Source organism: Alosa alosa, chromosome 10, assembly GCF_017589495.1.
Source record: "Alosa alosa isolate M-15738 ecotype Scorff River chromosome 10, AALO_Geno_1.1, whole genome shotgun sequence".
NCBI classification, from domain to species: domain Eukaryota; kingdom Metazoa; phylum Chordata; class Actinopteri; order Clupeiformes; family Clupeidae; genus Alosa; species Alosa alosa.
Genome location: NC_063198.1, coordinates 10,063,744 through 10,080,120, shown reverse-complemented (window position 1 = coordinate 10,080,120; position 16,377 = coordinate 10,063,744). Strand labels below are relative to the sequence as shown.

General features: G+C 43.1%; 1 protein-coding gene across 1 annotated transcript in view; it reads left to right on the top strand.

Moving 5' to 3' along the window:
- Positions 1-16,150, top strand: part of LOC125301718 (fer-1-like protein 4) — a 41,940-nt gene extending 25,790 nt beyond the window's left edge. The window contains exons 29-44 of the mRNA XM_048254422.1: positions 688-849; positions 1,977-2,151; positions 2,837-2,952; positions 5,528-5,644; positions 5,781-5,823; positions 6,504-6,610; positions 6,716-6,850; positions 7,063-7,179; positions 7,765-7,892; positions 9,310-9,480; positions 9,924-10,078; positions 10,563-10,744; positions 13,577-13,662; positions 13,891-13,989; positions 14,529-14,770; positions 16,095-16,150. Coding sequence (XP_048110379.1) covers positions 688-849; positions 1,977-2,151; positions 2,837-2,952; positions 5,528-5,644; positions 5,781-5,823; positions 6,504-6,610; positions 6,716-6,850; positions 7,063-7,179; positions 7,765-7,892; positions 9,310-9,480; positions 9,924-10,078; positions 10,563-10,744; positions 13,577-13,662; positions 13,891-13,989; positions 14,529-14,770; positions 16,095-16,150 — 2,091 coding nt within the window. The remainder of the gene's footprint in view (positions 1-687; positions 850-1,976; positions 2,152-2,836; positions 2,953-5,527; positions 5,645-5,780; positions 5,824-6,503; positions 6,611-6,715; positions 6,851-7,062; positions 7,180-7,764; positions 7,893-9,309; positions 9,481-9,923; positions 10,079-10,562; positions 10,745-13,576; positions 13,663-13,890; positions 13,990-14,528; positions 14,771-16,094) is intronic.
- The last annotated feature ends 227 nt before the right edge of the window (positions 16,151-16,377 follow it).

Below are 16,377 nucleotides of genomic sequence, written 5' to 3'. Positions count from 1 at the left end.
TGAGAGAGAAAGCTAAGCAGTGACTTCACCTGGTCACAGGGCTTTCACCCGGCTGCAGTGACTTCACCTGGCTGCAGGGCTTTGTCAAGCTGCAGGTTTACTTGACAAAGAAACTATCTATGGGGTGCCATTCAGTTCCAGCCTGGTTTCAATATATGCAGCCTAGTGCATAACAGACCAAGTCCAATGCATTTGTACAAAGCCAGTAGGCATACTGTATTTCCTGAATGGCAGCCCATAAGTATCACTGCTCTGTCTGTATATCTTGGTGCTGTTGCACACTGGGATGATCTGGTTGAGTGACATGTTGTTATTTTGTTGGGTGTGTTGGCTCAGTGCATTTGTTTGTGGTGCCGTTTGATACTGGAACCGGTAATGATTTTTCTGCACCTTAAGTAATTAAGTGCATAAAACAAAACCCTGTTTCAGCAAAGTCCCTCAAACATGAAATTTATTTAGCTGTCTCAGATATTACTTTCTGTGCTCTAAAATGGTGTAATGCAATCTCCGAAGTCATGGATGCATTGTTATGCTGAGTATAGATCTTTAGAGGATGAAATGGCATTGATCCACATCATGTGCTTGCATTGAATGTAGTTTTATTGGTTCTGTGTCTATATGTAGAGGTTATGTGTGTGTGTGTGTGTGTGTGTGTGTGTGTGTGTGTGTGTGTGTGTGTGTGTGTAGGTGCTGTATTGGGGCCTGCGGGATTTGAAGCGGGTGAATCTGTTTGAAGTGGAGAAGCCCCAGGTGCGGATTGAGTGTGCGGGACAGATGATAGAGTCGGAGGAAATTGAGAGCTACAAACTCAATCCCAACTTCACCGAGATGGTCAAGCGCTTTGATGTGGTGAGAGAGCCTGTTGTTTGTGACCATTCTACTTCACAGTTTGTACAGTGCCTTGGGGGGGGTGTTTTTATGCATAAATGTAAATGTATCTTTGCATACCTGACTTCTTGATTTCAGACATATAGTTTGACAGTTTCTGAAGCAGGACACACCAGACTCCAGACTCACGTTGAACAAGCTGAAAAGAAAACTCGTCAAAATGTTCTCCTAAATATTCAGTTATGCTTGTCAGATAAAGCCTTTTTCTCGGTCCTGATCCATGCCTTGAGTTCTTTGTGTCGTTGCTTCAACCATCATGCATTCTCTCTCACACTCTCTGTCCCACATGCCTTGTAGTTTTATTTGTTTATTCACTTGCACAGTGTCTCATTATCATTATCTCATTATTGATGGTAAACAAACTTGTAATAGGGGAATCGTTCACCTAGCTTAGCCATACAGCATAGCCGTAGAGAGTCGCTAATAAGAGAACCAGCCATGCAACTTGAAGAATAGTCGACCTAAAGACATCTTCCGAGAATTGTGAAACATTACCTTGTCAGTAGATATAGCTCTTTGGAGATAGTTTTTGCCTGTTGTTAATCCTTCACCTCCACAACAAAAGCATTTTCATTGTGTACAGGGGGAACTAGCCAGGAGAAGTATGTTATTTACAACAGCAGAGTAAAATATAAATATATCGCAACTCTAGGGGGAGCGCTACAGTCACCAAAAATACCTGAAACTTTAATAATAACACCTTTAATAATGATGGTAAGTCAGCTGGTTTGTGAAAATACCCTGTGTGTACTGCATAACCATAGAATAGCATTTCACAAGTAAATCTTGTGTAACACAATGTTTTTTCCACTCTCTATATTGTTCCTCAATTTTTCATGGCCTTGGTGTGATGATCATTTTTCTGTTATTGTCCTCATATTATTTCTTGTTTGTATTTATTCTTGAATGCCCACATTGATCTGCATTTGGCCAATGATCTCAGTGTCCTTGTATGTCTGTGTATTGTCCCCATATTGACTCATAGTCCTCCATCTCTCCCTGTATTGTCCTCCCATCCCCCCTGAGAATGTGTTTATGTGTGTGTGTGTGTGTGTGTGTTTGTGTGTGTTTGTATGTGTGTGCCCTAGGAGCTGCCCGAGCTGGTGTATCTGCACCCTCCGCTCACCATCTTCGTGATGGAGCAGCGGGCGTTCGGACGGCTGGTGTTGGTGGGCACCCATGTGGTTCAGAGCCTCATGCACTTTGCCCCCCGAGACCTGGAGGAGTGGAGGGAGGAAGAGGAGGACGAGCCCGAACCCCCTGGTGAGGAAGACCACGGCTGTGTGGGTGGGTCAGGGTCTCTGCCCTGGCCCTTGCCCATCTGGTTTCTGCTTGTTTTGAGAATGCATGTTTGACTTGTAAGCAGAAGCTTACTTTTGCTTTAGATAGATAGAGAGTCTGTGTGTGTGTATGTGTGTGCGTGTGCGTGTGTGTGTGTGAGAGAGAGAGAGAGAGATCTGAGTAAGGGAAATGTGAGTTCTTCAATGTGTGGAACTGTGATAAACCACTCCACTGTGGTTGTGTAAATTGCCATGCTATGCAAATTATTTTGTGAGATGCAGCTGGTTATCCAAAGCACTTTTGTCACTCGGGGAAAACATATTTTCATTAGAAGTATGTACATATTTAGGTCAAATACAGAGAGTTAAGCATCCCAAGCATGTTCTGCTGCAACAGAAATGATGTCTTCGCATGCTGTTCTTGAAATAACAGCTAGTAATGGTACCACTAGAAACAAAGACTTGAGATTTAAGAATGACTCTGGGAAAATATGTAGCATGATACAATGGCGCAAAATTAGATATATGAAACATTTCACTGTGGGTAAACACAAAAAAGGGCAGAATCTGTGATGTATACGCAACCCTATAGTGTAGGGTCAAAATGTATGTGTTCTCATTTTGAGGATTGTTTGTTGGTCATGTTGTTGTTATATGTGTCTTTATAGAGAGGAAGCCTCCCAAGAAGGCTTCTACACCTCTCCATGCTGTGATAAACATGGATCTGGGTGGACTTCCCCTGAAGGCCTCCAAAATCCCCATCAACCCCCTTAACTTGGTCATGGTGAGTTTCTTTTTAGTCAGATGTGTGATGTGTAGTCAGACCACGTGCTGTGTAACACCCCTAGTTTCGTCTTTACTGCATATCTCTAACCGCAAACACCTCAGAGAGCTAATCCACCTCGGCTCAGTATGGAAGTGTAGATGTTTTACAAATCCTGTGGGACAAAGTCAAGAGACAGCTGGGTTGCTTTAGCTCCATCCTATAAGGGTCCTATGTGACATTGCCTGAACAGTGCAAATGTGTGAATGTGTCTAGCATACTTCTACTCCAAGCTATTAGCATCTTTCAACATGAAAACTTCCTGTCTCTGCTGTGAATTTTTCCAATACTGAGGTCTATTCCTCAAAGTTCTGCTTTTATCTCAAACATACAAGCCATGATGTAAACCACACTGTGAGAATCAGACCCTAACTCACTTCAGTACTTCATACCTCAGCAACACAGATGTATTTTTTTTATTAGTTTATTTATTTTAATTAGCACTATTTACCAGACATGTAAAATAAGAGTCTGCAACATGCATGACAGTAACAATCAAATGGTGTAGAAAAAAACAGAATACAAAATCTGTCTGCCACCCCATCTCCCCACACACACAGCCAGCCGCCCAGACACCCACCGCAGATGTATTCCTTAACACACAGTTCATCTATCCACTCCACTCTTGCTCTCATTAGGTCTTCATTACTGTTAAAGGTGCTCTAAGCGATGCTGGGTAACGTCACTTCAGTTGACTTTCAAACAAAACAGAGAGCTAGCTTGCTACTTCCTCCCCCTCCCTCCCGTGCTGCTCCCACGCAATTGAAACTCTCCTAAACGTGCATCTCGTCTGTGATTTGCTGGAACAGTTTGTTATGTTTTTATGGGCTAGGTTTGCCCAGGTTGTTTTTGTTGCCGTTTTTGGAGCCTGGGCTGTCCACAGAGATAGCGTTTTTTTACAGTGTATTCAGGACATTCAGACAGCTAGAGGTTGGTTAGGTGATGTTTGCAGCAAGTGACATAAAATGTTTTAGCCTAAAAAACACATACCATCGCTTAGAGCACCTTTAAACAGCACAGGTCATATGAATGTTCAGAGCTGTCTGTGTGGAGGTGGTGTGGAGGCAGCTGGCTCCCTCTCCATCTGCAGTGGTGTGTAATGAGAGGCTGCCATACACTCACGCAGCGTCAGGCTGCCTGGTGCCATTTAGCGCGCCGCTTGCACGCTCCAGCCTCCTTGCCTGTGTCTGTGATTCCCGGCAGAGTGGAGTGCCACCTCTTAGCCTTTTTGAGCCACTGATTAGGGGGTGTGGTGCACATGTGATGGGCTTGAGCCATAGCTCACACACACACACACACACACACACACACACACACACACACACACACTCACACTTACACTTACACTTACACTCACACTCATACATGCTACATGCATACACAAACAGATGCACATGTACATTGGCACACACACACACACACACACATGGTTTGTAGCAGTCGTGCCGGATGGCGCAGTGGTTTAATTAAACACTGGGCGCTCAGCAGGATCTCCTTCCATCTGAGTAATAGGAGCCCTTGGACCTGTCACACTCTCTCGCATAGGCCAACGCTTTCACACACTTCCTGTCCTTTCATTGTGATGTCTCTCACCATCACTCCCGTCTCTCCTTTCACTCACCTTTCTCTCCATGTCCTTCGACACATTCTTGTCTTCTCTGTAACCTTTTCTCTCTATTTCTCTCTACCCTTATATCTCTTCTGTTAAGTATAAGTGTATATAAGTATATATACTTTTTTGATCCCGTGAGGGAAATTTGGTCTCTGCATTTATCCCAATCCGTGAATTAGTGAAACTAACTCAGCACACAGTGAACACATAGTGAGGTAAAGCACACACTAATCCCGGCGCAGTGAGCTGCCTGCAACATCAGCGGCGCTCGGGGAGCAGTGAGGGGTTAGATGCCTTGCTCAAGGGCACTTCAGCTGTGCCTACTGGTCGGGGTTCGAACCAGCAACCCTCCGGTCACAAGTCCGAAGCACTAACCAGTAGGCCACGGCTGCCACGGCTGTTTCCCCTACACACACATTTCCTCTCTCTCTCTCTCTGTCTCTTTCTCTCTCCTTCCCTCTGTCCCAGTCTTCCATTTTGAGTGCTACACTATGTCCTACAATAATTCCAGAAAATCATTTGCCTGCCATCTGTTCTCATTGGTTGTGATCACTTCTCATTCCCATATATGGTCAAATAGCTTTTTCACCCCTCGCCATGTCGTTCCCCTTTTCATCTGCACTGACTTTGCGGCAAATGAAACTAAACATATGCACATCCACAGTCATTACACTTAGTTGGTTGACTCCTAAATAGGAGAATCATCCTGTGTGATTGTTTTGCTGAATGAACGGCAGTGACTTTAGCATCCACTCTAGTCCAGCCTGTTATGGCCTTTTATATGACACGGATGATGTATTAAATACCTTGAAGTCATTACTGTTAACCGCATACAGTGTAGCATCTGAGTGAAAATGAACCCCTATATGCATTTATTTTCCCTGAGGTGGAGTTTAATCTTATGCATTTTTCAAATTCCTCCAGGCTCCTCTGAAGAAGGTGAGGAAGAAAGAGGAGGAGCTTGAAGAGGAGGAGCCAGAGAAAGAGGAGCTTGATTGGTGGTCCAAATACTACGCATCACTGGCAGAGCTTGAAAAACAAGTGAGGCTGGCCAATCAAATGGGCTGGTTTGATCTGTTTCAAATTTGTGTCTGAATTTATACATTAAAGAGAAACAATTCGTACATTCAGATCAAGAAGATGGAACTGTACAGATAGCACTGTTTCTGATTTTTAGGAGGAGAAGGACTTAGAAGACTTAGAGGACCAGCAGGAAGCAGGTACGACACAGAAGTGAGTGCCCACAATTGTTGGGTACTCATGACTTCTGACGATGACTCCAAAACGCAATCACTCATGCCGTACATACAAAAAATGCACATATATTCTTTACAATCTTACAATCTAAACTCTGTTTAGCATTTTAACAAAACAATGTATTTCACATAGAATGTCTTAATTGAATGATTAAACAACATGTCAACAAAACACATGGACAGAGACAAAACACCTTGCCTGGTCTCCCAAAGTGTTCTTTGAGTCTCTCAAAGCAAAATGTATTTTTATAATGATAATAAAGGTATTTCACTGTTATTTTTGTTCGGCTGAGACTAACCTGCTGAGCTTATTTAGGGGTTCATACACCCATGGTGCTTTGCAAAGTTTAAACGGCCCATAGATTTAATCTGTCCTAAAGTAGGATTATTTTTAACGTGATGGCCCCAATGGAAGCCCAAACTCAGTCACTCAGCCACAACGTGGCGTTAAACGCCTCCCTTGTGCTCTCCAAGCGATTAGTCAGGCATGTTGCAAGCTGTGTGCTAGGGGCCTCTGGGTGGGCGTGTGCGCACACACACACACACACACACACACACACACACACACACACACACACACACACACAAACAGAAACACACACAGACACACACACACACAGACAATTTCATATTTTATTCCACAGAAGGAGGCAACCTCAACATATCCACCCTGGATGCTGAGGACGATGACGCCATGGTGATTGAAATCGAACCACCAAAGCCCAAGCGGAAAATGATCGCCACCCTCCAGGTGCCCATTTGTCTCTGGCCGTAATGTCCCTTCCGATGCCGCCCCTGTAAAGGAGCACGGGCCAGTATTGATGACCGTAGGGCCTCTTCTTCTCACCCCACACAGCTGTACAAGTCTGAGCTGGAGAATGAGTTCAGTCAGTTCATGGACTGGCTGCACATCTTCCCCATCTACAAGGGCAAGTCCAATTTTGATGATGAGGAGGAGGACGAGAGTGAGAGGACCATGGGAAAGTATAAGGTGGACAATGATGCGATTGAGATGAGATTGAATGTTTTTCAACGACATTTCTCAATTGAATTAAAAACAAATAATATAACATCATTACATAACTGCATAATTGTGTGATGTAGTGATTGACTTCTATTGTATGCCTGGTGTGTGTGCCTCTGTGTATGTGTGCCTCTGTGTGTGTGTGTGTGTGTGTGTGTGTGTGTGTTTGCATTCTGCAGGGCTCATTCCTGATTTACCCCATTTCTAAGGAGGATGAGGATGACGACTGCCGGATCACCAGTGGTGTTCCTAAAAACGCTCCCATGAAAGTCCTCATGAGAGTTTATGTGGTCAAGGTGCACTAACCTAACATCAAGTTTACCCTTCACCTCTTTCTGCCACATTACTGTAAACAGGTGGTATTAAACCAGTTATGGATGTGGCTTTTTAAAATGTTTTTTTTTTTTTTGTGGTAAATATGGTCCCAGTTGTTCAGAATGTACAGTGAATACCCGAATGAGATTTTCTGTGAGGGGGCAGCCGTGACCTACTGGTTAGCGCTTCGGACTTATAACCGGAGGGTTGCTGGTTCGAACTCCGACCAGTAGGCACGGCTGAAGTGCCCTTGAGCAAGGCACTTAACCCTTCACTGCTCCCCGAGCGCCGCTGTTGTTGCAGGCAGCTCACTGCGCCAGGATTAGTGTGTGCTTCACCTCACTGTGTGTTCACTGTGTGCTAGAGTGTGTTTCACTAATTCACGGATTGGGATAAATGCAGAGACCAAATTTCCCTCACAGGATCAAAAGAGTATATACTTATGCTTATACTTATCTACTGTTTTCTTCTTAATTGACACAGCACGTTTACTGAGCTACAAATCTTATCTTATTTTATGTTGTACATGGTCTTTCCTGTATTCTACTCTTCCCTGAAACCCCTAGGCCACTAACCTGGCCCCGACTGACCCCAACGGTAAGGCTGACCCCTATGTGGTGGTGAAGGTGGGACAACAGCAAATGGACAGCAAGGAACGCTACATCCCCAAACAGCTCAACCCCGTGTTTGGAGAGTGAGTAATATTGTGAAAATATTCTGAAATAAATATATAGAAAAATGTAAACAAGTTTAATTTGAATTTTTTTTTTATGTAAGGGGATTTTGAAGATTAAATTCCTTAGATTAGATTAAATTATGTTCAAATTTATTGTCATGCTTTGTTAAAGCTTAAACTGTTTACCATGTTGTTAGTCGCTTTGGCTAAAAATGCCTCAGCCAAATGTAATGTCATGTAATGTCATTGTGCAGAGTACAAGTTCAGAGATAACAAAATGCAGTTAGCATCTAACCAGTGCAAAAAGCAGAAAAGTACAATGTGAACAGTATAGATAGGTAGTGCATTATAAACAGTATGTGACATATAGTGCAGTGTAGACAGTAGTATACAGTTAAGCAAGTGGTATGGTTTACAGTAAGGATATGTGCAGTCAGTGTATTAACAGTAACATCATAAGAGCAGAACAAATATGGATATGCAGTATGAACAACATTGACAGATATGTACAGTATTTACAGTGTATTAAAAGTAACATTATAAGAGTAGTAAAAATATGTGCAGTATGAACAGTATATAGACAGATATGTACAGTTGACTATGGAGTGTAGTCTACAGTATGATAGCATTACCATTTTGAGAGCAGTAGAATATGGGTATGTATAAGTGTAGTTGCAGTATGTACATTTTGTAAATATTAATAGAATGTTATGGGTGGGATAGGGCAGTGCCACTTCTGCAGCGTTTTGGCACCGGCACAATGGAGGTGGTTTTAAAACATGCGGCACTAGCAGCTTGGGCTAGTGACAGGTTGAATATGTCAGTCCAAACCTCAGTCAGCTGCACAGCACAGGCCCTCAGGATGCGCCCGGGAATGCCATAAGGACCAGCAGCCTTACTTGAATTAGTGCTTCTCAGTGCCACACACGTCAGAGGGGGAGAGTGGGGGATAGACCAACCTTGATGGCCACCTCCTTCTTGTCCCTGTCAAAGTGGCCAAAGAAGTGGTTCAGCTACTCAGGCAAGGAGGTAGTGGTGGTTTATAGTCTGTGATTGCCTGGATGCCTTGCCTCATGTGTCGGGGGTCAAAGTTTTTCTTGAAGTAATCCTCGATCCTTAGCTTGTGCTTGTGCTTGTGCTTGTGCTTGGGCTTGGCCTTTTTGATGTCCCTCTTCGAGTTAGCCCCGGATGAGCTATAGATCTGAGCATCACCTGATCTGAAGGCGAGTCAGACCTCACTTTTCATCCATGGCTTCTGATTAGGGAAAGTGTTAATCTGTTCGAGGGTGGTGACACTGTTGATGTTGGAGTTAATACAGTCCTGTTGTAGGACACAGTATTTTTTATATATCATATGTGATCCCATCCTCCTTCTATGCTGTGTGTGTGTGTGTGTGTGTGTGTGTGTGTGTGTGTGTTTTTTGTATCGTTGTAGAGTGTTCGAGCTGAACGTGTCTTTCCCTTTGGAAACGGAACTCACTCTTATAGTGTATGACCATGACCTGGTGGGGTCGGACGACCTGATTGGAGAAACACGCATCGATCTGGAGAACCGCTTCTATAGCCAACACCGAGCCGGCTGTGGTATAGCGCTCTATTATGACAAGTGAGTCGCAACTGACCTTGACAAACCAATGGCTGTGCACAACCAATTGACATTTATAGAAAGAAATAGGAACAACAAAAGTCTCAATAGCACTGATCTCTCACTTGTAAGACATACAAGGTTAGCTTGTAATTGGTCCATGGTTCTCAAGTAGTTGTTCATATCGCAGAGTGGTAATTTAAAGATTATACACTTGAGCAATTCAACATTTTTCATCTTGCATAGAGCATCAATTACAGTAAGTGGCATATATTTTCTACAATGTCTGTTAATGAACATCTTTCAACGATGCATATCTCTCCTTTTGTCACTCAATATGTGTGTATTTAATAGAGCCTCCTACCATATTAGACTTGAGACCATATTAGTACTGGAGAAATGAGGCTGCATACACACACACACACACACACACACACACAGCCTCTGTGCTCTGCTGCTCACAGGGATGGCTACAATCAGTGGCGGGACGTCAAGAAGCCGTCGGCAGTCCTGGCTGAGCTGTGCCGCAAAAATGAGATCCCTTCGCCGGAATACCGGGATTCAGAAATCAAAGTGCTGAACAAGATATTCAAAGTCCCCCCAGAGGCTATCCCTGAGGGTGTGTAGATCTCTCTTTCTCTCCCCCCGTCTATCTCTCTCTCTCTCTCTCTCTCTCTCTCTCTCTCTCTCTCCCTCTCTCTCTGTCTCTCTCTCTCTCTTTCTTCTAGAGCCAAAGCTGCTGGTATTCCCAACACAGATCAACATAGATATGAGTGCCTTATTTTTTAAACTGCTACCACACTCTGTAGGTTGCGCCAAGCTGTTTAGCAACTAAACACCATGGAAGGTACATGCATGGTACTTACACATTCAATTTCCTGGAATATCCCCTCCATTGGAAATGCATTATTATCCTCCATATAACATGAGAAAGCTGCAGTGTGTAATTCAGAGACATGGTTAGACCCAGATGTAGAGCCTCAGGCACATACACGAACACACACACACACACACACACACACACACACACACACACACACACACACACACACGCAATGCTTCTATTTTAAGCAGCGGTCATCTCCCTCTTACACCCCCCACAGAGCTGCTGAAGAAGAACAAGAAGACGGAGGAGGACCTGAACGAGCTGGATGAGCACAAGGCCCTGAGCGTGCTGCACCGCTGGGGCGAGATGCGTGAGTTCTGCGTGACGGCGTGCCCCCTGGTGCCCGAGCACGTTGAGGTCCGCTCCCTCCTCAACCCCGACAAACCCGGCCTGCCCCAGGTGAGGCTGGCCCCTGACGCTACCTCCCCCTCAGTTCTGAGGTTCACACAGAGTCTGATTTCTTTTTCAGAGAAAAGACTTTGAAAGTTATTCAAAACATTGTCAAAACATTTTTTTTTGACTAGATTCGTGTAACTTTACCTCCGGCGTGAGAAATGTATTAATTAGCAAATCTTCTGTAGATGGCTGGCAATAAATACTGATGAGTACTTTTTAGAGATTGTACATTTATTTCCTACTACAATGACATTTCCCTCTACTGCCACTACCCCTGAGTAATGCCCCAAGCTACCACCCATTTATAGCATAGGTGCCCTAGATGATGCCTGCTGTGGTGCATTTCACTGACCACCATAAAGGTCATGTGTTGATGCAAATGCTCAGTATGGTTATGATATATGGTTATGGTTATTAAGCATCATTCATTATTAATAATAATAAAAGAAGACTAGCTCAATAGCTGCAGATTGTTGTTTTTCTGTAAACCAAGTTCATCTACCCTTGGTATGCTTTTGGTACACATTATAAAGCAGTCATGATTGGGGCCATTGATTTTTCTACAGCCTGAACCTAGAGTGAACTTAGCTAGTAGCTGGAGCATTTCACTCTAAAATGTACAATTGATAATTGAAAGCAGCATAATGTCATTGTACTCTCTGCTGTGTTTGCAGGGCGTAGACTAACTGTCCCCAAACGCTTATGCTCAGGATCAATTTAAATTGTGTATGGACATCACTGAGATAGTACATGTTGTGCATTGATTTCATTCAGAAATTTGTGTTGCATTTCAAAACTGCCATAACTGAAAACCTTTCACCAGTATGGATCAACCCACAAATATGACAAATGCAAATGATAAAAAGCTTTTTTAAAGTATATTTTTGGGCTTGTTTGCCTTTATTTGGACAGGACAGTGGAGAGTGAGACAGGAAGCAAGTGGGAGAGAGAGATAGGGTGGGATCGGGAAATGACTGCAGGTCGGATTCGAACCTGTGTCCCCGTGGGCGTTCGGACCCGTATATGGTATGGGCGCTGTAGCCTGCTGCGCCACAGCGCCCCCAGCTTTTGCTCTTTTACATTGTTTTAGATTGGGGTGGAGGGTTATAATCCCTCTTGTCACAGAGCTGTTGGACTGGTTTCTCTAACAATGTCTCAATGCCCTGTATAGACCCTTTCACAAAGGATTTCCGGTTGAAATGTTCAAAACCACAGCAGATACTTTGAAATGAAAATGAATCTGACTTTAGCGTAATGTGGTACAAAATGTCGACTTTGAAACTTGTTTTTAAAATGTTGTTTGTTGCCAAGTTACTATTAGCTCAATGTAGTTTATGGTGCCACCGGATATGCCTTAGGAACTCATGTTTATTTGCAATTGAAAGGGTCTGTATGCTCTGAATGATGCCAGTTATTGCACGTTCACTGTTCTTTGTACTAAAGAGGCCCCTAGATGATATCTTGACTAGGTACTTGCAAAGGTAATGCATGCATTTTCAGCATATGCTTATGCAATGCTAATGATAATGCCTAGGTCAGTTCTCCTCAAGGTTCCCAGGACATCTGTGTCAAGCAGCTAGATCATCTCAGCCTTAATTTAAACAGAATGATAAATAGTTGGCACAGGTGAGGGCCAGGCAATGAGTGCTGAACATTACCCCTCCTGATTCTATTCGTTTTAGTCACTCTCCAAGGCTGGCAGCTCTGGCATTTCCGTCTCACAGATTTCTTTCTTTCATTTTTGCAGAGTTCTAGGCAGAGCTGTGGGTGATTATAGGTCACTGAGCAAAGTTTTAAGTATTTTTTTGTGCTTAATAGAAATGGATGAGACTCCACTCTTGAACGACAAAAAAGAGTAGAGAGTATCAGGCTGCGTAACTGTGGCTGCAGTGGTGAATAATAAAACCAGTGGAATGTCAAAACAAATGTACGTCAAATCCACAGGACCCTGCTCTCTCTTAAGGAAACATTTCTCATGAAAGCAAACTAGAGGTCTAGAAACTATAATAAGCTTTATTTGTATAGCACATTTCATACACAGAATGCAGCTCAAAGTGCTTTACATTTGGAACATTTAACACAATAATAGAGAAGAAAATAATAATAATAATAATGATAATAATACATTTTGAGGCTAATGCAGCAAGTTGTTGCAGTAGTATATATATAGGCTTTGCTAACAAATGCTTAAATAACTTACAAACCGCAAGCCCTTGTTGCGGGCCCCCACAAATACCAACAATTTCCTGTAAGTTCTTCAGTCATTCCTCTTCGTTGCTTCGTTGCTGTGGCCGTTTATGATCCGGTCAGCAACATATTAACATAACAAGTAATATCAGAAATACTTTAGAAATACAGCGGTCATGTCCTTAGTATGTTCCTAGTATTTGTTGTGATTATATGAATTTATATACAGACGTTTAAGGAACACAACAACTGGAAAACTGGCAGCCTTAACACTTAACCCCCTACAGCCTTAACACTAAACCCCCTAGTGGGACCCCATCTGCTTTTGGCTTGCTGCTGCTCTTATAGCAGCAGTCAAATGTAGAATAATCAGAAAAAGTAGTCTACAAGATAAAATGAGTTAACTAAAAGCTCTCATATATAGGTATGTTTTCAGGTCTTTTTTAAAGATATTCACTGAACTCGCCTGTTTGATGTACAGAGGCAGGGTGTTCCATAGCCTTGGTGCATAATGGATAAAAGCAACTTCTCCACTTTGGCTACAATTAAAAGATTAGCATTGGAAGATCTAAGTTTCCTCTAGGCACCACCTCTTCTCTGATGCCGCCTACTTGTCCGACTCCGTTGATGTTGTTTATGTTTTTGTAGGGTTATGTGCACATGTGGGTGGATATGTTCCCTGTGGATGTACCTGCTCCTCCACCGGTCAATATCAAACCTAGACTCCCCATAAGGTGAGTCATCTGTAGCAGTACATTAGCTCTAAAAAAAAAGCTAAAAAAGCTTTTATCTGCTTATGTGATTTAATTTCCACATCGTATTTTCCACATAAACAAACACCCCTGTGTTGTTGGTGTCTCAGAGCAGACTGACTGGGGTTGAATGTTGCTGTACTGTATGTTGTGGCCCAGTAGAGGTTCTGTGTTGCTCTCACCATGTATTTCTGTGCTGCTCACCATCAGCTATGAGCTGAGGGTCATCATCTGGAACACGGACGATGTGGTGCTGGATGACGTGAACCCCTTCACCGGGGAGCCCTCCAGTGACATTTATGTCAAAGGGTAGGTACCACTCAGAGGCATACACTAGAGATACACCACACACACACACACACATACAGGGTATTTGTTTTCTGTAAAGTACTCCTCTGCCCAGTATTTAAAGGTGATTGATATTTAAAATACACTTTCATCCAAAAATCCACATCGAAAGTGACACTCAACGGTGCATTTGGGAATTGACAGGAAGTGGTGATACTTCCTCTGCTCCACCACACCCACTATAATCACTGTACTTACTGTACATCTGTTCATGTATGAATGGATGTGGTTCTGTGTAAAAGTGTGCTATTGTGGCCCCAGCAGTGGCGCGACTGGCTGGGGCACCTGCACTGTACGCCGGTGACCCGGGTTCAATTCCCGCCCCGTGGTCCTTTCCGGATCCCACCCCGACTCTCTCTCCCACTCACTTCCTGTCAATCTCCACTATCCTATCTAATTAAAGGCATAAAAAGCCCCTCCCAAAAAAAAAAGTGTGCTATTGTGTGTACATTACCGTGTGTGTGAATTACATAGTAATTCCGTGAGTGTGATTTGTGTAGGTGGGTTAAAGGGCTGGAGGATGAGAAGCAGGAGACTGACGTGCACTTTAACTCCCTGACGGGTGAGGGCAACTTTAACTGGCGCTTCGTTTTCCACTTCGACTACCTGCCCACTGAGAAAGAGATCACCTACAAGAAGAAGGAGTCCTTCTTCTCCCTGGAAGAGTCAGAGTACCGGCAGCCCCCTGTACTCGTGCTGCAGGTGTGGGACTATGACCGCATTGCGGCCAATGACTTCTTAGGTGAGAACATACACCACGAGTTTAATTATTTATGAATTATTTTAATTATTTATTTTGTTAACTGTGAAGTGTATTGACACCTTTTGTTGATAGTGATATTGTACTATAAATAACAATAAATTTAATTGAAATTGAATTTACCAGTAGATCAGGTTGAGCTCACTTTTAAATTATATATTTTTTCATTCATATACCACATACCATTCAGAGAGTGAATATTCTAAACTTACAGGGACAGAACATGGGAGAGGTAAAGTTTGAAAATGGGAGAATAAATAATGATTCACAGTGGTTAGTGTCTTAGTCTCTACAGATGCAATTCCAGTTTATTCTACTCTCTATTAACAGAAATAGTCCAATAAATGGAAAAAAGATGACTATAGTGTGTGTGCATCCCAAGTACGCTGCACTAGGTTTAAACCAAGAGGAATCCCATTAATGGAACATGTTTTTCCCTGATGCTTTTGAGCCATCAGAAGGGCTCACTCAAAGCCCTTGCCTCAGGAGTTTGTGGTGAGGGCACTCTCATCACGTTCGGCAGCTCAGAGCACTGCACGCCACTACTGTCTGTTTTGCTCTGAGAGGATCCCGTCACAAGCTCTGGCAGTCAGCGATCTGGGCAGGTTTCATGAGTCTGAGATACACAATGTCCATCTTCACGGCATCCTCCTCAGGATCCCCTCCCTCCTCTGTCATCACTTCATTACATGTTGCGTTTACATTTATTAATTTACCAGATCTTTTTATCCAAATCTATGAACAAATATACATTTCAATCTGTACCATTAGTCACGTCAAGTCAAGTCACGTTTATTTATAAAGCACTTTAAAAACAACAACAGCTAACCAAAGTGCTGGACAGGCAAATTAGTACGACTTGGTAGACAACAAAAAAGACAACAAAAAGTGAGGATAACAATATTTACAGGCAAACAAACAAATAAATACATAAGACAATCAGACTGTGTTAAACGCCAGGGCATAAAAATGGGTTTTTAGGTGAGATTTAAAAACACTCAAGGAGGGAGCCTGGCGTATATTGGGGCAGCTTGTTCCAGAGCTTTGGTGCAATCACTGCAAAAGCCCGGTCCCCTCTGCTCTTTAGCCTAGAACGAGGCACAACCAGCCGGAGTTGGTCAGCAGACCTAGAAGCCCTAGAGGATGTCTGCACCTTCAGGAGATCTGCTATGTACAGTGGGGCCAGACCATGTAAAGATTTAAAAACAAATAAAAGAACTTTAAAATGTATTCTAAAACGGACAGGGAGCCAGTGAAGGGCTGCAAGCACTGGTGTAATATGCTCACACCTTCGTGTTTTGGTTAGAAGGCGGGCTGCAGCGTTCTGAACAAGTTGAAAGCGGGATAAAGAGGAACAGCTAATGCCCACATACAGGGCGTTGCAGTAATCTAGGCGGGAAGAAATAAAAGCATGAATAGCCATCTCAAAGTTTTTGAGGGATAAGAAAGGCTTAACCTTGGATAAAAGCCTTAACTGGAAGAAGCTAGATCTTACTACTGTGTTTATCTGTTTCTCCATTTTAAAATTACAGTCTAACATTACACCAAGGTTTTTTACAGTATCTTTAGTAAATGGCTCAAGGGGGCCT